The 21238-nt window shown below is 33.4% G+C and overlaps 1 protein-coding gene across 1 annotated transcript; it reads left to right on the top strand.

The window, feature by feature from the left end:
- The first annotated feature begins 4545 nt into the window (after nucleotides 1-4545).
- Nucleotides 4546-7727, top strand: LOC127831499 (zinc finger protein 862-like). Its single transcript, XM_052356483.1, has 8 exons — nucleotides 4546-4706; nucleotides 4922-5148; nucleotides 5385-5503; nucleotides 5784-5998; nucleotides 6528-6666; nucleotides 6863-7139; nucleotides 7290-7400; nucleotides 7605-7727. Exons 1-8 carry the CDS (start codon nucleotides 4613-4615, stop codon nucleotides 7707-7709), a joined length of 1287 nt encoding a protein of 428 aa, XP_052212443.1. The 5' UTR covers nucleotides 4546-4612; the 3' UTR covers nucleotides 7710-7727.
- The last annotated feature ends 13511 nt before the right edge of the window (nucleotides 7728-21238 follow it).

Raw genomic sequence — 21238 nt, 5'->3', positions numbered from 1 at the left:
CACGTTTCAATAACAAAACGCAAACTGTTACTGTTTCCGTTTTTTTTTATTAGTATCTGGTCATAACGATGTAATATTGACAAACAACGGTACTGTGACGATCGACCTACTTAATTGCCATGATCTGCAGTAAAATTAAGTTAATGTTGACTATCCATATATTTTAACTCATACACCTTAGCAATGACAAAAACACATACACACACAGAGACATAACATATAATCTATATAAAATTAAAATAAACTTATATTTAGGGCATACATATACATTAACTGATTATTATCCATTGAATGTACATTGTTTCAGACGTAAACACCAAAAACATGATGATGGCATATAGAAAGTTATACTGTAGAATATAACAAACGATGAAACTAGATAAACAGTATTAGAGGATTCATCTAGGACTAGTCCTATACATTTGTAGCAGAAAACTGGAAACATTAATACAGCAATATATATTCTCGCTTTGGAAAAGTCAATGCTTCGCAATAAAAAATAGTGTATTATCACAATGGCTTTTTAATTCGTGGACATGAACTATATGTTTCACTTTATAAATGATCAATGAAACAATACGTTAACCTTTCATCGAGAAACAATTATTATTTACAATGTAACACATTTCCATTAAAATAGTAACGATGTGAAGCGGGCCTTGCAGAATGTAACACACGTTTCAATAAATGTCGCCTTCATCCGACATCGAAATATAACGCGGGACTATGCATATATTTCCTAACATTCAGTGATCACAGTAAGGGCTAATATCAATTTGAATGTATGCAAAGAAAATGTCATGCTACTGTTCGTAAAAAGTGATTCAACTAACTTAATGTATTTTTGAAACAAAATGTTTAAATTGCAATGTTTTGACTAGACTTGATTTCAAAAATAAAAATGCTGGTGTTAAACTTAAGTTGAAAAGAAATAAATATGTTATTGATGAAATGATTCGTGTCATAATAAGAATTTAAACGATAACTATTTACATACAACGATACATTTTTTTAACACGACCGATGTAATGTATATGTGTATACGTGCGAACGTCATGTCTATAAATATGACATTTAAAAAACTAGTATTATTTTAAAACAGTTCGTACACACATTGCCAAAATAAGATCGTTTTGCTAGGAAATCTCTAGCATAAATCCGTGTGTCTTTGTGTTTGTTTTGGAAACCTGAAGATGTCATAAGCAGTCATGCAAACAAAGCTGATAATAAATCCTGGCACTGAACCAATATCAGTTTTCCTTCACTTTATTTCAAACTGAGTGTTTGCCGTAAAGGTTTTGTGAATGGGGAAAACAAAGCATGTTATTCTGTTCAAATCGATTGATGGTTATTCACCAGTGTTTTATCTATGCATTTACTCACTTAACACGAATGGGACCATCGCATGGAGTTATGTATAGTGTTACGTCATACACAAATTTACAACACTCACGTTCTTAGGTTCACCAGCATTCCAAGAGACACGATTAGTTCGTATCATCACCAATAAGTTCTATTCAAAATAAAAAAAAGATATAAATAATACAAAATATCACGACATATGAAAACAAAGTTATATTCATTTCATCACGCTCTCGACCATTATTTAGTCGGCAAGAATTATTAACAGTGAAATAAAGCCTGCAGATGGGAACGAAAATTATTGTTCAGGAAGGCATAAATATCGGGGTTTGCAACGTTATACGTTAAGTACAAGTAATCCACAGCCACGTTCATGCCCATTACGTAAAAAACAATCATCCAAGCAGGGGCGAATGCGATAATTCAGATTAGGGCAACAATTGATAACATCAGAGCTGTTTTAATATTTGCAACACGTAATTTCTTTTGTTTAGCTCGTTATATCCCCCCGGGCCGAATCGGTGCATCATGGTCGTATTTGTTACCATCATGGCCATGTTCTGCCCCTGATGAAAAAACCATTTTAGCTATGTCCCGATATGTCTCTGTCATGCGTATACTTTCACGAGCCTTTCCATTTGCCAAAGGAGAGAGTTCAACGTTATGCAGCGTTTTACGCTCGTTTTGATCGACTGCGCAATCCTTGTCCTTTCCTCTCGAGCACTTATTGCCGATGTTTAGACGTTTATACCTATGTTCTAGGACAGACCTTTACGTCAATCAAGATAAAATTATAACGAGTAACGCGCATACCTCCAATAAATTCAAATACGCACGTAGGTAAACATCCAGAAACTTTACTCCAAACACATCGTTGCTCCTTTTGCACAGTCCTGTATTAACAAGTGTGGTCATTGCATTTTGCGTCGCAGTCGACTTGTTTGCGAGGTCTGTCAAATTTAATACCATAATAGTGTATGAAATTTCTAGTTGCTTGCCGTGGGTTGAGTTGTCATGCAATTGAGTCAGAGAGACATGACTGTTGTTTTCGGAAGCAGCGCGGCATGTTGACGTTATTGGTTCGTCCATATGGAAGGTGCCGATCATTTATGAACATATAACTCCAATAATAAAGGCCAGTACTGACAAAGTTGCTACGGTGTACTTAGCCCTTTTTATTGTCATAATGTGTTTGAACGGGTATACTATGCACAGATATCTGTCTTACACTATTGCAACCATCACAAAGGCAGAAAATGGAATCGTGGAAGTGTTCATTTACTGGTACAATTAACATGGACAATCGTACAAAATGTTGAACTCTAGTTGTTCCATGAAAACTGTGTAGGGTATCGTTATCCGCGACCTAATAAAATCAGTCACCGCAAGCGTTAATATGAAAATAGTGGAGCTAAGTTTCTGTTGTTGTCTCGAGAAAACGAAGATGACCAAGGCGTCCCCGATGATACCACAGAGAGACAGAAGAGCTTCCATTAACAAAGCGACATATATGACGATTTGTGATTTATTGTCATCAACGTTTAGAGTTTCTTGATTGCAACCGTCAGCCGCAATAGTTACGTTCGGCATTTCTGTAAGGTTTTCAAACTAAAACAGAAATACATGTCATACATTATTTCATTCATTACAGTCTTCGAATTAGCCTATAAGCCCGAAGCCCGAGTCGATTTTTTGGCCGGTCGGTCGATCATAAATGCATATAAAATAGCCCGACCGGTCGATTAAATTTTTGAGCGTAAAATTGTAAACATAGTGAAATAATTACATGAACACCGGTCAGTCACTTCGGGTTAAAGGCGTATCGGTCAATGGAAGTAGTCGGTACAAATCGTTAGCCAATAAACACGTCCGTGTTCCACTCTTACGGGACTCCGGAGATGGACGTAGTGTTACGATTGGTCCGTTTGTTCAAAGCGGACATCGACGTATGATGACTCATTAAAAAAAAATCCTTGCGTTAAAATCGCGCTCAAGATGGCGTTCAGCTAACTTCGATACCAGAGCGGGGCGTTACCAGGTAAAAAACGTAAGCAGCCGACCGACCCTGTATCTTCTAAAAGAGCTTACGAAGTCAAGAGAGTTCGAACATTTCAACAATCATGGCAATCAGGTAGAGAATGGCTGCAATACGATCCTGAAACGCAATTGATGCGGTGTCAATTATGCATCGAATTCTATGGACCCAGTAGCAATGACAATATATTTATAAAAGGCTCGTCGTATCTCCGCATTGATGGCATACAGCTACACGAAAATTCTCCGAATCATTTTAAAGCAGTTCAAGCCAAACAGGCAAAATCAACACCCAAGTCGTCTAGCACTGCAGCCAAAGCATTGAAGACCTTAAGACAGGCGGATTATGACAAACTTGTAAACAAGTTCAGAAATGCTCATGCTGTTTGCAAGAACAATTTAAGTTTTAAAACTTATGAGATGATATGCCAGCTCGATAAAATGAAGGGGTTGCCCACCAGTAGCCAGTATAAAAGTGACAAAGCTTGTGCTGAGTTTTGTACCTCCATATCCAGAACCACTCGCAATGACTCTTTATCAAGCATTAAAAGTGCAAATTGGTGTAGTCTCATGATTGATGGATCAACCGATTTCACTGGAGACGACATGGAATCCCTGTATGTGAGATCATCATCAAATGGTTATGTCCGAGACATTTTCCTCGACATTGGTTGCAGCGCATCAGCTTGTAGTGCAGACATTCATAGTCATGTACTACAAGTATTACAGGATCTGGAACTTACAGATGTCATGAAAGAAAAACTGGTTGGATTTTGCTCTGACGGGGCTGCAAATATGATGGGTAGGTCTTGTTTAAATGTATACGTAAAGGTTGAGGAGCTGTTATATAAGTTGATATTTTATCAGTATAAAGAAGTGAAAATCCAGCTGTGTCAGAGTATAGCACTTTTATCATTTACCATCTTTTGTCCTTTTAAATGGCAAATTGCTTAACAGCACGGCACAATGGGAAACAACACAAAATAAAACATCATTGAATAAAGCTGGGGCCACCGCCTAAACTGTGTCATTTTACAATCTTTTATTCCAACATGTATCACGATTACCCATCAATGTTAAAAAATCGTCCACATATTGTCATTCATTGTATTCAGGTATCCACAGCGGTGTATCCTCTCTCTTGAAGAAGGATTGGCCCCACCTTGTGGTGACACATTGCGTTGCTCACAGGTTAGAGCTGGCATTTAAGGATGCCATGAAAAAGTGTGCCCCCAAGAACTATGAGAAGCTCACTAGTCTTCTCATGGGCCTCTTCTATCTGTTTCGTCGAAGTCCAAAGCAGAAGAAAGGTACAATGCAATCAGATATAATATTGATTAATAATAAAATTGAGAATTTGTAATGTTATCTGCAAAAGAAAACCACCTTTTATTATGAACTGTTTTCATATTTTTTGCAAATTATTAAATGATTTATTTATAATCCAATTTTATTAAATTAATTTAACTTTCAAGGAATTATCATGAATGTGAAAATAAAAAAAATATATGTGTTCAATTGTTAGGTCTTGAAAGAGCTGCGGAGGCTCTTCACATGAAAATGCTTCTACCTACTAGAATTGGGGGAACACGGTGGTTGCCACACTTCGAGAAAGCTCTCAATATATTCTCGAGAGGGTATAAACTCTTCCTGTATCAACTGGAAAACGCATCACATCAGAATGCCAAGGCAGAAGGGTTAGCTAAGATGATGAGGGATGGAAACCTTATCCTGTACATGCTGTCACTAAAGGTAACTTGAAGGTTTTGCTTATTTTTTCTATAGTGAACTTCTAGCACTCAAACGTTTCTAACATATTTTTTTTAACATTAATGATTAATGATTACATATATTTGCAAAACAATAAAAAAAAAAATTAAAATTATTAACAAAACATTAAAATCAATCTTATCTTGTTTTGTTAATGATTTTAATGTCAGTGTTCTTTGTTAAAATTTTTATAATAAAAGTTTTAAATACATTTTCAGCGCGTCATCAGCAACTTGCAGAGCCTCTCCCTGTACCTACAGACAGACCTCATCAGCCTCGCAGATGCTGCTCGACGAGTGCAGTCCTCAAAGACTGCCATCTCACAGCTGTGTGAGAAGTTAGTATTTTTGTAGTATTGATATTTGTATTGTTGTATTATATAAACTCACAGGGAAATATTATCCAATTGTTAGCCAAATTTACTGAACACAATAATGTATTCAACAATAAGTGGGTTTTCATGAAGAACAAGTTGTAGCAAATTTGATTTTTCTTCGGCAGCATTTTCTAATTTGAAGCTTGTGGTTAATTTTGTAAATAGCAGAGTAAGTCCTTGCAATTTTTTGCTAAAAGCTGATTTAGGTAATGATATTATCAGAGAATCGCTAAACTTTCAGAGATGATAGCACTGTCTCTGATGTAAGCGCATCAGAAACCTACAAGCAAGAGAAGCTTGTATTCAGAGGTGTTAAGGCTAAGGCAGATCAGAGTTCTCTTATAAAAGAGATTGTTGAAAATCTAGAGGCTAGATTTCCAACATCAGATCTTGTATCTGCAACGATGGTTTCTTCATTTAAAAACTGGCCGGACCTTACATCGGATGAAATTAAAGGTTTAACAACGTTGAAAGTGTTTGCTGGTGTTTGAAGTTAATTTCATCAAGTTGACAATGAAAGGGACCTGTTCACCGATTTTGATTAAAAAAATAAAATTGTGTTACTTATTGAACCGAAACATTTGAGGTTGAACAGGCCCCTTCCCATGTTTTTGTTTAAAGTGTTGTGTTCATGTAAAATGACATTATATTTCAGTTACTACAGTTACTTTGATTATCAGTTTTTTCAGTACCTTATAGGGCTGCCAGTGGATTCCTTTTTAAAACTATATTGTTTTACATTTTTAATCTTAGAAGAATTTACCCTCAAACATAATGTTTAAAACGATTTTGAAAACTAGTATGACGAAGTTAGAATGCAACTATTACCGGTATTTTCAAAGATTTCAATGGTTCCATAATGCTTTTGACATTCAGAAATAATATAAATTGATATTTGTCAGTCATTCACTTAGATTAAATATGCGTTGAAATTTGATAAGTGATTAAAAATGATTTTGTATTTCTTAATGTGTATCCAATTTAGATAGCACTTTCGGAGACAAAGAAGTTGAGACTCTCTACAGGCAGTTTGAAGATGTTGCATTTTGGAAATCTAGTGAGGGCATCGCCTTAGAAGATGTGTTGGACCAATGGGCAACACTGAGGACACTGATCTACCACAGGTTTGTAATCTAAACTTACATAATATTCATTTCTTGTGATTAAAGTATGCTTTGAAATCAATTTCGCATTGTCCGTCTGTCTGTCCTTCTGAAATTCCGTCACACTTTGCGTTTAGGTTTTGTGTTTAGGTTTCGAAAAATGTTGAAAAAGGGGGCATATGTAATCCTACGGTGACAAACCTTGTTTTATTTATAGATATCCATTCCAAGACAGGCAGAAGCTGACTTGGGTCACTGTAATGGGCAGCATGGCGGATCAGCAACTATATGCAGTGTTCACACTGATTGACATTACTCTGGCCCTGCCCCCCACCTCTGTCAAGTGCGAGACATCATTCTCCGCCATGAAGCTCCTCAAGAACAAGCGAAGGGGCCGTCTCCGTGCTGGACGCCTCAACGATGTGATGATGGTGAAGCTCACGTCTCCATCCATCAATGAATTTGACCCAGACCTTGCGATCAAGCACTGGATGGTAATTTTAAAGCCTATGTTATTATAGTTTTTAATTAGAAAAAATTAAATTTCAATTGTTATCATAACCGTTTCCTCATCAATGATGCAGGAATTAGTTATACTGTTATATAATTATTCATGATTGATTTAAGAGTAATTTCTTATTTAGACTTCAACACCCAGTGGACAACCCCGCAGAATCAAGAGAGAAGCCCCAGGATCCCAAGGGGACTGTATCGTGGTGTCAGAAGAGGACGAAAAAGATGTTGCCAGCAACAAGGTTACAACCCCTTAAATATATATTTAACTATAACTCATGTATACATTCATTAATTAATTGAATGATTAATGATAGGCAACCACAATTTTTGACAATAAAATAACGCATTGTTTGGGAAAATGACTTTTTATTTAGACAGACATCATTCTACTAAAAACAATCTAGCAAACATAACATTGTATGTGACATTGTGTGTCTTTCCAGGTGCCAGAGAACTCAGAATATGAAGATGATGATGATGATGATGACGATGAAGATATGGAGATGTCGGCGGAGCATGCCTTTTCTGTTGTTTTGAAAAATGAATAATAAATGTTGTAAATGGGACAGGCATATGTTTTTACTCATTAGAAGTAGTTATTTCTGATTAGAAATGAATATTTTTGTTGTTCCTAGCGAAACATTTATGTTTACCTTTTCGGGCTATTGAAAATGTCTTCGGGCTATTAAAAATTCTATCTAATTAGCCCGAAGGGCTATTGGTCTAAAAAAGTTAGCGTGAAGACTGTCATTATATTGTTGTGTCACGTGAAATTTTATCAAACGTAAACACATGGATGTGGAGTAAACTTATGTCGTAAAACACTTAAATAACAATATTGAATATCTATATATTTAGACAAATTGCACAATATGGATGTGTATCATATCATTTCGTTACCGAGTTAAGCGTTGTATAATTACTATAAAAGGCTAGTATTTATAAGGTTGCAAAATGCAAAAATGAGTTATTGTGTGTTTGAATTAAGCTTGTATAGAAAGTAATAATAGTTCATATTAATATCGTACGTACCACTTATACGAGTTAACGAATTTATGATACATTGTATATGTTTACAATTTTTAAATAATATAATTTGAGTGTTTTGCTAGAAAGATCAATTCTTACGATAACGATTACAACTATATATGAACATTGTATACACACAGGCAGATGTGTGGATATATAACGCCTTTTGACTGAACACATTTCCTGTTCTATAAATGAACAATTGATTACCTCAACTGAATATCGAATAGCAACAAACTACTGATAATTTACTTCAACAGTTTTATTACCACTTGCGAAAATAACAATAAGTATAATGTCTTAAAAACATGTACCTATATATTTGATCACGTCATTCAAAAATGTTTTCGAACTTTGTTCAGCAATTTTAGTCTGCACAACGTGTCAAAAAATAATTTACAGACAAGTTAATAAATGCTTCATAAATAGTATGTTATAGTTGTGTGACATGGATGTGTCTTACGTCTTTTGCGCTGCTTTTAACCGTTATATGTTTCTATATTTACAATAATGTTCCACTTCAGTGACCATGCACAATTTACATAAGTTTATATTACATTAACATTCAAATTTATTATGAATTAGAAAAAAAATCATTTTGTAGAGAACTGTTTTTCACATGTTTTTTTAAATTTCAATTTTAACTTGAAATATAAAGAAGTGAAACTCCAGCTGCTGGAGCAGTATTGAATTTTCATTAAAACAATTAGTTGGTCCTTTATTTAAGGCAAGTGACCGATTGCCCAAACAGTACAAAACAGCACAATACAAACCAACATAAACACAAAATATGAATAAAGCTGGGGTCACCGCCTTGGAACGGTCAATGCAAAGCATTGGGGTTTAAACCTGGTTATAGAGCGCTCAACCTCACACTTGGCCCAGCAATATTCATAAAACATTTAAGTGTAAATAAAATTTAACGTCATAGCATTGTAACTCAAATTAAACAATAATAAAAGGGAATTAAAACGCATTCAATTTAATTACTATTTAATTACTCAATTGCATTGAAGATACAAGAGTAACAGAATTACAACTTTTTGACGAACGATTAAATAAAACTATTAACAATTGTCAACTACATTCCTTCTTTATAGAAAAGATTTGAGAATATAGAATCATATAGTTAATATCTCAGATAATCATCGCGCAAATACAGGAAGAAGCAGCAATAATGGGTGTAAAAATTCCATATTACATAGCTTGGTTGTTTATGTGACTGCTAAACAAATTAAAAATAATTAAATCAAACAAGAAACGCCTATCAGAGAGAAAATATAAATAAAATGGAACGTTATAAACCCAATGACCTATGCATGTAGATTACAACTGGGAAAGTCGGTCGTATGACGTCACAGAAATCCATAATGACGTGAACAAATTCCAAGTGCAGTACTAACTAAAAATATTAATGGGGCTGTGCTACTAATAAAACAAGTTTAGGTGATTTTATATTAAGAAGCAAATGAATAAAAATGGTAATTCCATTAAAGCGACATTATTGGAATCAAACAGTATATAGGTGTTTTGACAACTGAAGACAGAAATGATTTGATGTACGAGTAGAGTCCAAATGTAGTTTACATGCAGATTTGTTCATACGACACAATGACACAATTTTATTCAACAGTGAAACATGCCTATAATGTAGTATTCATGCAGATTTGTTCATACGACACAACGACACAATTTTAATCAACAGTGAAAAATGCCTATAATATCACTAATGATTCCAAATTTTAAGGGAAGAAAGATATAGTGAATCGAAAACCATCAAACACGTGTTTTTAAGTACATAAGCATCGTATCCTTTTGATAAAAACAAGTTAATTAAATAGAAAAGTTTAGTATGAACATTTGGTTTAACATATTTTAATTTGCGGACACGCTTCAAAACATCTCCGTAAAATGATGGATGGGAGATTCCATTATTTAAATGCCATTTTAAAGAAACATTATATTTTGAAATTAAATCACCATACTTAGAGTAAAATCTAGCAAATTTATTTCTAAGGTTATGATACAAAAAGCCTTGTTTTAGCAATTTTTTAGTTAATATTAGATTACGATCATTAAAATCTTTAATACACGAACATGCTCTGGCATAACGTACCAACTGCGAAATGTAAATACCATAGGAAGGTCCTTTAGGAAGGTTGCCATCTAGAAACGGAAAATTTACAATTTCAAAGTTAAAATCGTCCCGTTTGTCGTATAAACTAGTTTTGATCAAATTATTATTAATAGTTAAATGTAAGTCTAAATACGCAGCGTCTGTATTGGATATACACGATCTATTTGAGACTAGTTCTTTTGGGTAGATTTTGTGAATATATTGTTCAAATAATGGATTATCTAAATTAAGTATGTCATCAATGTACCTACTAGTAAGGTTAAAACAATTAATCAAATCTACTTGCTTAGTTTTAGATAATTCTAACATAAATTCGCTTTCATAACAATATAAAAAAAGGTCAGCTATAAGTGGCGCACAATTAGTACCCATAGGAACGCCAATAATTTGTTTAAATATTTTACCATTAAATTCAACAAACAAGTTATCCAAAAGAAAAGTAAGTGCTGCACAAAAGTCAAGACCAGTCCAAATGGTGTAATTATCTAATATCTGATTAGTAAAAAAAGCTGTTTTAGTGTTTAAAGCTATATACAAACATTTCTCTCTAGCAAAAGTTTTTTCAATCAAAGAAACAAGTTTGGATTTTATTAAAGCGTGAGAAAGCGTTGTATATAGTGTCGAAAAATCATAAGTACTTACCTGTGACACCTTATATGTTTTATTTTCAATTTTATCAATAACTTCTAAGGTGTTTTTTATTGACCAAAATAGGTTAATATTACTATTTTCATAAACTTTTTTACAAAATTTAGCTATATGATATCTGATAGCACTCGATGCAGATGTAAGATAAACTGATAATTGTTTGGTGGTACACGACACTGAATTAGCGATAAAACAACTTTTATATTGAAAAACTTATTCCACACAACAAATACGCGTCATTAAATGAGAGATTTTGATATTCGGTACTTTTAAACCAAAATTAAACAAAATATAACAATACTCACACAATATAATTTACAATTCTTAAACATATGATTAAACACAAACTTGATTACATAATAATAATTACGGAAATGGGCATAAACTACCTAAGCCTCTATAATGCTCAAAATCACCGACAATTTCGTAAAGTATTTCATAAAATAAAGTTAACACCTTAACAATCAGTGTTCTTTATAGCAATAGCCACATTTTTAACGCTAGATGTGGTATGATTACATAGCTGTTTGTAGATAGAAAATGCTCTTTTGTATTTATTTGGGAAACAATTAATTCCATGTTAATTTCCTGCGAATATATCCATTCATACGACACACGAACACTAATATGTCACCATGTTAGTGTTCATGTGTCGTATGAAAAGAAATCGTTGCGGGAAATTAAAATGGAATTAAATATGCAAAACATTAATAAAAACGAGCATTTTGTATCTACACACATTTATTTAACCAGACCACATCTGGCTTTGACATTTCGGCAATTGCCATAAGAAACACTGATTGTTAATTGTTTAACTTTATTTTACGAACTTGTGTACGAAATTTTCATTGATTTTGAGTAGTAATGGGGCTTTAAACAATCTGCCGTATATACCAAAGCAATTTGACATGTAGTATATGTGTTTTGATTGGTAATTCGTATTATACGCACAAGTTAGGATTTAAACAGAGAAATAAACATTGATATTTAATATTAAATGTAATTGTTCCATGTAATGCATTTCTAGTTCTTATGAATTGCTGTTAACATGAAAAATAAATTTGATTATACATTTTCTATAAACATACTCGATATCGTAGCGGCTGACTCTTAACATAGTATGCATTGAACGATTACTTTTCCCAACAAGCTTGAATGAAATCATGCATTGCCTCTATATGCATTAGTACTCAAAATGTTTCACAATTAAGATTATAAAGGTTATTATCACTATATTGTTTGTAAAGCATTACAATTGAACGATCAAGTTTTGCTTTCGGGAAAGGAAAATAACGTAAATCCCCTATATAAACATAGCAATACACATTTATGCTCGTTGGCAACACCAACACACATACATCTTACGTTCTCAACAATAATCGACAATAATTTAATTTGACATAATTCAATAACGGATGAGCTATGTATAGTTAAACACCACAATAATCATGTTCGCGAACAAATGTAAGAAAAATTATAAGTAATAATTACGTGCTTAAAGCAAGGAAGCAATGCTCTAAATTATAAAATCATTGCAAAAATATTATATTAATTAATTATGTCATAAAACAATTCACAACGATATTCTACCGAAATGTGATAACACGATATTAAATTGACCCCTTCCTATTCTGCAGCGCAAATACACACAATGATGTTAACAAAGTGGTATAATCTCAGTAGATTGGTTAAATATGGTAAGATCATTCGAGATAAACATCATCAGGAAGTTCTTGAAATAATGAAAGACGTAATGAGGCGAAACACGGATATAGACGTCTGGTATTATTTCATAGCATCGTGTTTCACATTGTAAGTTAATATCTCCATAGCAAAAGTAAACGGCATTGTCAGAAAGAAGTTGCAAAATCCGTTACAGTCAGCGTTAGTATGAAAATTGTGGAAAAAAGTTTTTGCTTCTGCCTTGTAAAGACGAACAAAACCAGCGCATTCCCAATAATGCCGGCGATGGACAACACCGATAGCATGGCCACCGCGATGTTTTTAAGGCTCTCTGGCTCACCCATCTCTTTAGAATCCGACGCATTTACAAAGTCGATTATCAGGTACTAGAAATCAAATACAATTAATTTTTTACTATATGAATATAATAAGATGGGATGAGGGAATTTACTGAACCCTGAAAACTATGAGACAGACATAACAAAATATGAGACAGAAAAAACAGCAAAAAGAGGATGCAATAAGCTGAACCTACCGAAACATGCATCAATGCTAATTTTTCGTTTATGTAAATTGAAAAAGCATTGGTTTCAAACGTTTTGAAATATACGTTATTAAGCATTTACATATTGTATTTCAAACTTTAAGGTACCGTACATCGTATTGAAGCTTGATAATTCGTTTTTATCGTTTATCAATATATATGCGTATTAAAACAAACATTGCAAACTTATGCACTACTCTAGTTCCCGTTTGGTTTGTATTATTTTCCGAAATAAAACGCATTTACAGATTGATGTATTTAGGAACAAATATGTGTTTTAATCGTGTATACCAAGCAATTTAATGATGCTTTAGTTGCTCATTGAAGTATAATGCAATCGATGCGAGCATATATATGGTAATGACACTAAAGATTAATGTGCTACATAATCATTAAATACTGTATTTCTTTTTTCAATCCATTTATATCGGCGATATCTCGTCTCATATAACAATCAGCAAATCACTTTGTATGCGAATTGAGTGATGATATTACAAAGGCAGCAAATACTATGCAGCCCATGTATCTAAAATTCATACCACTTTACAAAGCCCACAAGTGTCTATGAATAACAATAATTGATGTAAACAGAACAATTTTTTAAAGACATTTCAAATATATATTTATGTTCGAACACATACATTTAGCATTAAATTAAAAAACAACATTCCTGTCCAATTATAGGAACTGACGAAATGTTGAAAGGAGATTATGTAAAATATAATCTTTAATTTTGTAGCAGTTTACATCTTACACCTGTTCGTTCGAGATATTTATATGTATTCATCTGTTCCGGCTCTACACATTTTGCTTTGAGCGAAATGAAAAATATGCATATGAGATTACACTTACAATAATATCGAACCTTAGTAAAATATCATTGTTCATACAGGTTTCGTTTTGAGGACGCTTGCTTGCTAATCGATGTATGGAAAGAAAGTATTATTTGCGAGCAAACTTTTCAATTAAGATATGTTATATTAATAGCAATAAACACAAACACTTTTAAACGGGAACATCAACGTCAAACGAAGTACAAGCAATATTATGCTCATGAAGGGAGAAAATACAAATGGGCCGTATTATTTGAAAAATGGGTTTAATGCATGTGCGTGCAGTGTCGTTCCAGATTAGCCAGTCTGCACATGCTTATCAGGGAAGACACTTTCCGCCATATCTGGCTTTTGGTGTTGAATATATTTTCTGTTAAAGACAAATACCATAAGCAGAACGTGTCGTCCCTGATTAGCGTGAACGGACTTCGCAGGCTAATATGGGACGACTTTAAATGCACGTGCATTAAAAACATCTTTTCACAGAGCACGGCCCAAATGTTCTTCTGATGACATTAATACTGGTCAAGACCAACATATCGTCAGTGCTTTTTCAGCAACAATAGCTGGTTAGCTTTTAATGAGGCGGTTGTATTGTTTTTACCGTTGTCGCGCTGTTGTGCAAGCGATACGTAACGCATACATAATGCAATACGATGAACGCATCAACCTTTGTCAAACGTTGATATCACAGCACGAATTCCTTGAGAACATTGCATAATGTACATCACGCATGGTTACTCTGAAAGATGTTAATGTATATTTAATTATTTCACACTAGCTTCACTTGCGCAATTAAATTTTATCTTACAATGCTTCGATTCATAATGAGTATTTCATATGTACATATTTTGGAGTTACTGAACTTAATTTTTAACATTAACAGTCAAGCGCTCAAGCAAAAACATACCTGTATTTTACTTACGTATACTGTCAACATGCACATATCACATCGAATGAATGACCCTATAGGTGCGAACCGGTACCATGTGCCTTATTATTTCAATGTCACATAGTATCGTTTTGCACCAAGGGGGCTTTACGGATAAAGATGAAAAAAAAAGAAATTGTTATTGCGCTTGTGAATGTATATAGTAATTTGTTTTCTTACACTTAAGCTATCACTTACCAATAACAGCATCCGGGAAGATGGTGTTATGGTGTTTGTTTGTATTTTGCCTTGCTTGTAAATTTGTATTGTGTTATATGTTTAAATATAGAATGCAATACAACAATTGTAAACTGTAAAGCTGTTCGGTACGAACATTATATGAAAACCCACACTTGACTTCGAGAGCATTATGGCGACACTCAGTAAGCTTTACTTTGATTTCGATTAATATGAATACATTTTCGACGAAAACTTATTACAATAATGTTAAAGGCGATTAATGAAAAGCCTAAACGGAAAATATTTTTCGGTGAATGATATAGTATTTGCAATATATAGAAATAAATTTATCCTATGTAATGCAAAACTAAAAGTGCATTACATTTCAATAACACATTGATTGATGGGCAAATAACATGGCTCAACAGCAAATGTGAATTAATTCTTTTAGGATTTAATGAATGATACTGCAGTCACAGACGATTACTGGGATTCGTTTCAGAAAGGAAATGTGTGACACTCTTAAAGGCTTCAATGCTTCATCTAATATGCATCGCCATTACATTCCAGTATGTTGCTTGGTTTATTAGGAATTAACACTATGTGGTCGTGATTGCAAAACACATGTGAAAAAGTGAAATTGCGTATGACATTGATCGTTAGTTTTGTACTAACGTGTGTTGGCCTTAATTGATATTCAGGGATAGATGATTAGCAATCAATTATGGTATCGTATTCAGTGTAAACAATAAATAAGACATTCGTTGATTGCTCCGTAATTGTGAGTAACCTTGCACACTTATATCGTAACGACTTTAGTAGTGGTTTCAATTACACATCGTATGTCTCGTTTTAAAAATAGCAAACTTAAAGTAAATCAACAATAAAACTATTCACGTACTTCTTATGTTCTTTGTTCTAACGAGGCTATATATATATATATATATATATACATATATATGTGATATATAGATATATATGTGCATTTTGTTTCGTAATTGAGTATAATCTAATGCAGTCTTTAATATGGCAACACCAGAATGCCTACAATGGATACTATTGTTCTTATTTGTATTGAATTATACATTAAGTGTGCTATGAGCAGGTTTTTAGAGAACATTCCGCTAATCTGTATTGAGTCCGTAGCTTCAAGCATCAACGCTTCTTTCTCGAACTCAATTGAGATAGTGTTTGCTGAAGACGTATATTCCGCATTCCACCCGGCCTTGCTAGCAAAACGTTTGATATAGAGAAAAACAGCTGTATTACTAAAGGTTAATCAATTGCGTGTCTATTAATAATAATGCAGTTGCAAAAATAACAGATGTTTCAATTACCATTAAAAAAAACATGGAAGAGCATTTACTTGAAAATGTATGTCACTTTAGATAAACTTATATAATTGAATTTGCGTTCTTTATGAACATTTAAAGGATTGCGTCAGATACATCGCACGTCTATATGGTTCTCATTTATCAAACATGTGACTGTGTTTTTTAGCAATGCATCAATATACTTTGTTTAAATGTTGTCATACAAAAGTGTTTTTATTTTTAATATGTTAACTGTTTTAATAAGAATTTAAAAAGAACAACTTGCATTTACGACGAAGTAAATCCTGTTTAAAATTTATTGTGCAAGCGATGGTAGTGCCTATGCATTTCCTTCTTAGAATCAATCGACAACGAATATTTAATTGGCATATTCATAACGTCATTTCATCCATTTTGCAAATGGAGGATTATACGTGTATATGTTGGGATTCGAAAAAGATAAATGTGACGTACCGTTTGTCAAATATGTTCTTTGGCAAATATAGTATGTATTAAATTATGAATTAGCTAAATCGACTTAAACATGGCATACTATATATTCATTCATTGCGGTAATTTTTTTTATTAAAACAAAGCATTAAAAGCATTAAACGACTAGGTAAACGATTTACTAATTCTTATTAAGATATTTCTGATATGAACCATTGTTAAATGACAATATTAATTTATGAAGGACTTAATCGCGGTATTAAGACTATCACTAAGCTTTCATGTACATTTAGTCCACTGATATTTAAATTCATAAACAATTAGTATGCTAAAAATGCATCTATCGATTTGCACTCGAAATCCAAGCAAAATACTATTTATTTGATATCCCTTGTACATTATTTCTACGAACTCAAATTAGGCGTTGCATCAGTTTTGCTAAAAGACTATACTTGCTGTGAGAGTCATAATTAGCAAGTCATTGATTGCATTGAAATCTACCGCAATGATCCCTTTCCAGAGGCATCATTAGACAAAATGAGGCTTCTTTAATTACGAATCCGAGTGCAATTCAGCAGAGAAATTACTCGTTCAAAGACTGCACGACTACGAGATGTGTCTCTCGGTCATATATTATATTATGTTTGTTTTTGTCAGTATGCTAACACAACATATGTGTATTTCTATTTTGCCCCATGGTCATTATATTAGCAGGTGTTCAATAGACTTTGTATAAACGTGATGCATGTCGCTCAAAAAAAAAACATGCCATACCCCTTTTGTTGTATTTCCTGCACGTATATAAACATGCATCAAAAGAAAAAACAAAAATATCTTATTTGCAACACAATACGGAACATTGTATATTTAACAAATTCATATACAGACATGCATGCAAACAGTAACATATCCATATTTTGTTCCACCGATTGATATACTAAATTAAATGGCTTGTTCTTACTTATCAATTATCACCACGTACAGGTTTCTATAAAAACATTTCACAGGCCAATTGTGTTGCTGACAGGTGCATCACAAGTGTCCATTCTATAATTGCGAACAATTGCCATTGTTTTGAAAACAATATTTAGAAATATTTATTTATTAACAGTGTGGCTTATCAATAATTTCAAAGTGATATTCGAAAACGGTCAGGCAAATGTGCTTTTGACATCTTTTTATTTTGACAAAAGTGCTTATGCACTTAATCACTTATATCGATCGAACGGGTATAACTCGACTATAAAAGAATAATACGTTTATATTTATTGTTGATCGCGAGATGCTTTCACCAATAAATACTGTATCTATTTAAACTGTTAAATATGTTTGCGGTTACAGCTTTAACAACTATCATTGTGTTAGAAATATTACGTTTACGGCTACTAAGCCTAGTGCTAAATAGGTAATATCATGTATGAAACATACATATTAAGTTATTGAATATACACTATGTGCATGTATACAAATTATCATCCACCTAAGACTGCAGTCATTTCTTTATGTGCGCATGATGGTTTCTTCCTATGAAAATGTTGATATTGAAACGATATGCTTAGTCAACAATTTATATATATATATAATTTCAAAATAAATACGGTCCATCTAAAACAATGCAATGTCATATTTGCATATGTATCGCGTTATATGGTTTGGCTTGTTAAACCCTTCGTAAAGGTGTTTGGTTTTTTTGCTAAAATGCAGTCAATTATCTCGGGTTCATACTACATAATACATATTCCGGAAATCGTGTACGCAGGAAAGAATATAATTTACATTTTATTATTTTATTTTATATAAACTTCACATTGCCTTGCCTTCGAAACCCATTATCCTTACATCTGCTTGTTGACATAGAGGCATAACATTGCAAGTAAATGTATTAGAATGAAATTGTATTGCCTTTTTATTTGAATATAAAGTTAAACAGAATACCTTTTATTTACACTTGAATGTTGGTGATGGCCTAATGTAGGGCTAAGTGATATATTCGACATGTTCAAACCCAAATGCTTTGCAGTGAGGTCCCCACAGCGGTGACTTAAAAAGGAAAAATTAAAATAGTGTGTATGATTTGCGTCGTGTTGTATATATCGAGTTGCAATGTATTGTCAGTTGCGTGGGTTTATACAAATTAATGCCCTGATTGATTTCAAAAAGTTAATTATATGCCTACTGGTAAGCTGCCCATTTTCGCCTGGAAATGGAGCTTTTTACCGCTTTACAGGTGTTTAATGAGATCGATTTTACTGAAACTTGGCAGAAATAATGTTTAACAACTTACATCAATTCTAGTATTACTTTTTATGAAAATCTTACAAAATGTAACAGAGAACTGTGACTTTAAAAACACCCATATATTTACCTAGAAAATGCTTGAAACTGTACAAATTATTCTCCCACATAAGAATAACAAGGGTATCTCACAATCCAGTTGCTCTTTTATTGAACAATGATATTTGATGCCTATACAGTCTGTGTTTGCGAAATTCACATCGAAACTAGTGCAAACAAACAGAAATGAAGTCGCACTAAGTACTTAGTTTTTTTTCAACGGGTATTTCTTGATCGAAATCAAGGGGTTTTATTGAAAAACTTACTAAATAATACGAAATATTGTATACACAATTTACTAATACATCCTGGGTTTGCCATTTACAAGCGAATGTTAAAAAAATATTTTTTGAAAGGCGAATGCGTAGTAATTTTCCACTGTACATAAGTATTTACCGGACATTTATATACAGGCATTTCCCCTGACGTTTTAAGCAGAGCGGGCCCGCGGTGCCTGGACTTCAAACTCCATTGCGCCGCGGCGCTTGCTTTTCAGAATATGACGTTGCGATGCTTGAAAAGTTTACAAGCCAATGCAAGCTCTGATCCGAATGTTGTCTGCATTTTGGCATCGACCAATCCTTATAAGTTTAATGTTCATAATAATACGGGCAAAAGCCCGCAAAGCGGGCGTTTACCGTTTATTTGTATCACTTTTCTGAAATACAAAGAGACATTACCTTATAGGGATACAAGTCAAATAATTTCTGCCGTCACCTATTTTCGCGATGGAAAATTATAGAGCGTCGGAGCACATAGGCACTTCGACAAACGCTATATGACACGTAGATGCATTCCTCGTGAAAAAATACGGCATGGCAGTAATTATTAAAAAGCGAATCGTACTCTATGTTATTGTATTATGACTTTCTACGATCAAAATCCGTCTGTTTGCCTCCCTGTGTGACACTTCCTGTTTCCCATAATGCATTGCAAATTGAAAATTGCTCTAGATGTTGTTAACAAAATCTTAAAAAAGATAACCCGTCTAAATTATTTGCGTACTTCCGGTTTACAAAACCGAATAATTGTTTAAAAGTTTAATTTGTTCACAACATGAACGGCCGCGTTTCTTTCGTCGACAACTATACATGTCTGTGTGACGTCACTGCTTTCGTCGATACGTCATTAAGAAGTAAAAATTGAAACTGACATACTCTGGTAGATGTTTACATTGTTGAAATTTAATAAATAAATGGAATGCACTCGATTGGTAAGTCATTATTCAATTAAAATATTGCGTTTGGTTACATGTCATAAACATCAATCTATATACATGTTATATTGCTAAAGAATACCTATGATAACATGGGAACTGTTTTCGGCACATACAAAAATTCGCCGATTTTAAATTTAAGGTCATTATTATTCAGTCAAACTAATGGAACATAAAAGTTATCATTTATTAAGTTTTGGAGTTATTTCTTGAGTATTTTCTACGTGATTATTCTCAAGACCCTTTCTTTTGTGATGTATTAAGTTACGTTGTGATTGTAAACAATATTGCATCTCCGACTCATACTCGATCATTTTCGTACCAAACTGTTTCAAACTTTAAAAAATCAAACTGTGCTTACATACACATTGGAAATAGACTAATTCATATGTACATTTAAGGATTCTTTTTGATTTTCTTTTAGAAGCTGCATTGTCAAATGCTGGACTTCACACATTCCATGCAGCATTCTGCTGAGCAAAACTGACTGCATGCTTTGTACTCAACAACGAAGCAATTCTGGACCTATAAAGCTTGACCGGGACTAAAACATTAGCAATTGTGACTCTGTAATGTTCAACCTTAGTGGACTGTAAAGAAACAGCAATTATTGTGAAGAGACTCTGTATGTCTGTAAGCAAAAAGAATATACAGCATAACAAATATCAGGTGTGAAAACAATGTGAAAAAATAGTGAAATTAACCATTTGCAATCAGGCATGTCAAATGAATTGTTGATATTAAAAAGTATAGTTCCCAGGCAGCTCTAGACGTTTGTT

The sequence above is a fragment of the Dreissena polymorpha genome, chromosome 5 (genome assembly GCF_020536995.1).
Source record: "Dreissena polymorpha isolate Duluth1 chromosome 5, UMN_Dpol_1.0, whole genome shotgun sequence".
Classification (NCBI taxonomy): domain Eukaryota; kingdom Metazoa; phylum Mollusca; class Bivalvia; order Myida; family Dreissenidae; genus Dreissena; species Dreissena polymorpha.
The sequence above is the reverse complement of the archived record's forward strand: the minus strand, read 5'-3'. Positions and strand labels throughout refer to the sequence as shown.

What these genes read in the sequence shown, in the direction of transcription:
- LOC127831499 (XM_052356483.1), top strand. Translation starts at nt 4,613, where the DNA reads ATGAAAAAGTGTGCCCCCAAGAACTATGAGAAGCTCACTAGTCTTCTC. An exon ending in AAGTCCAAAGCAGAAGAAAG is followed by an intron (nt 4,707 to 4,921) that starts GTACAATGCAAT and finishes TTCAATTGTTAG; the next exon opens with GTCTTGAAAGAGCTGCGGAG. An exon ending in ATCTCACAGCTGTGTGAGAA is followed by an intron (nt 5,504 to 5,783) that starts GTTAGTATTTTT and finishes CTAAACTTTCAG; the next exon opens with AGATGATAGCACTGTCTCTG.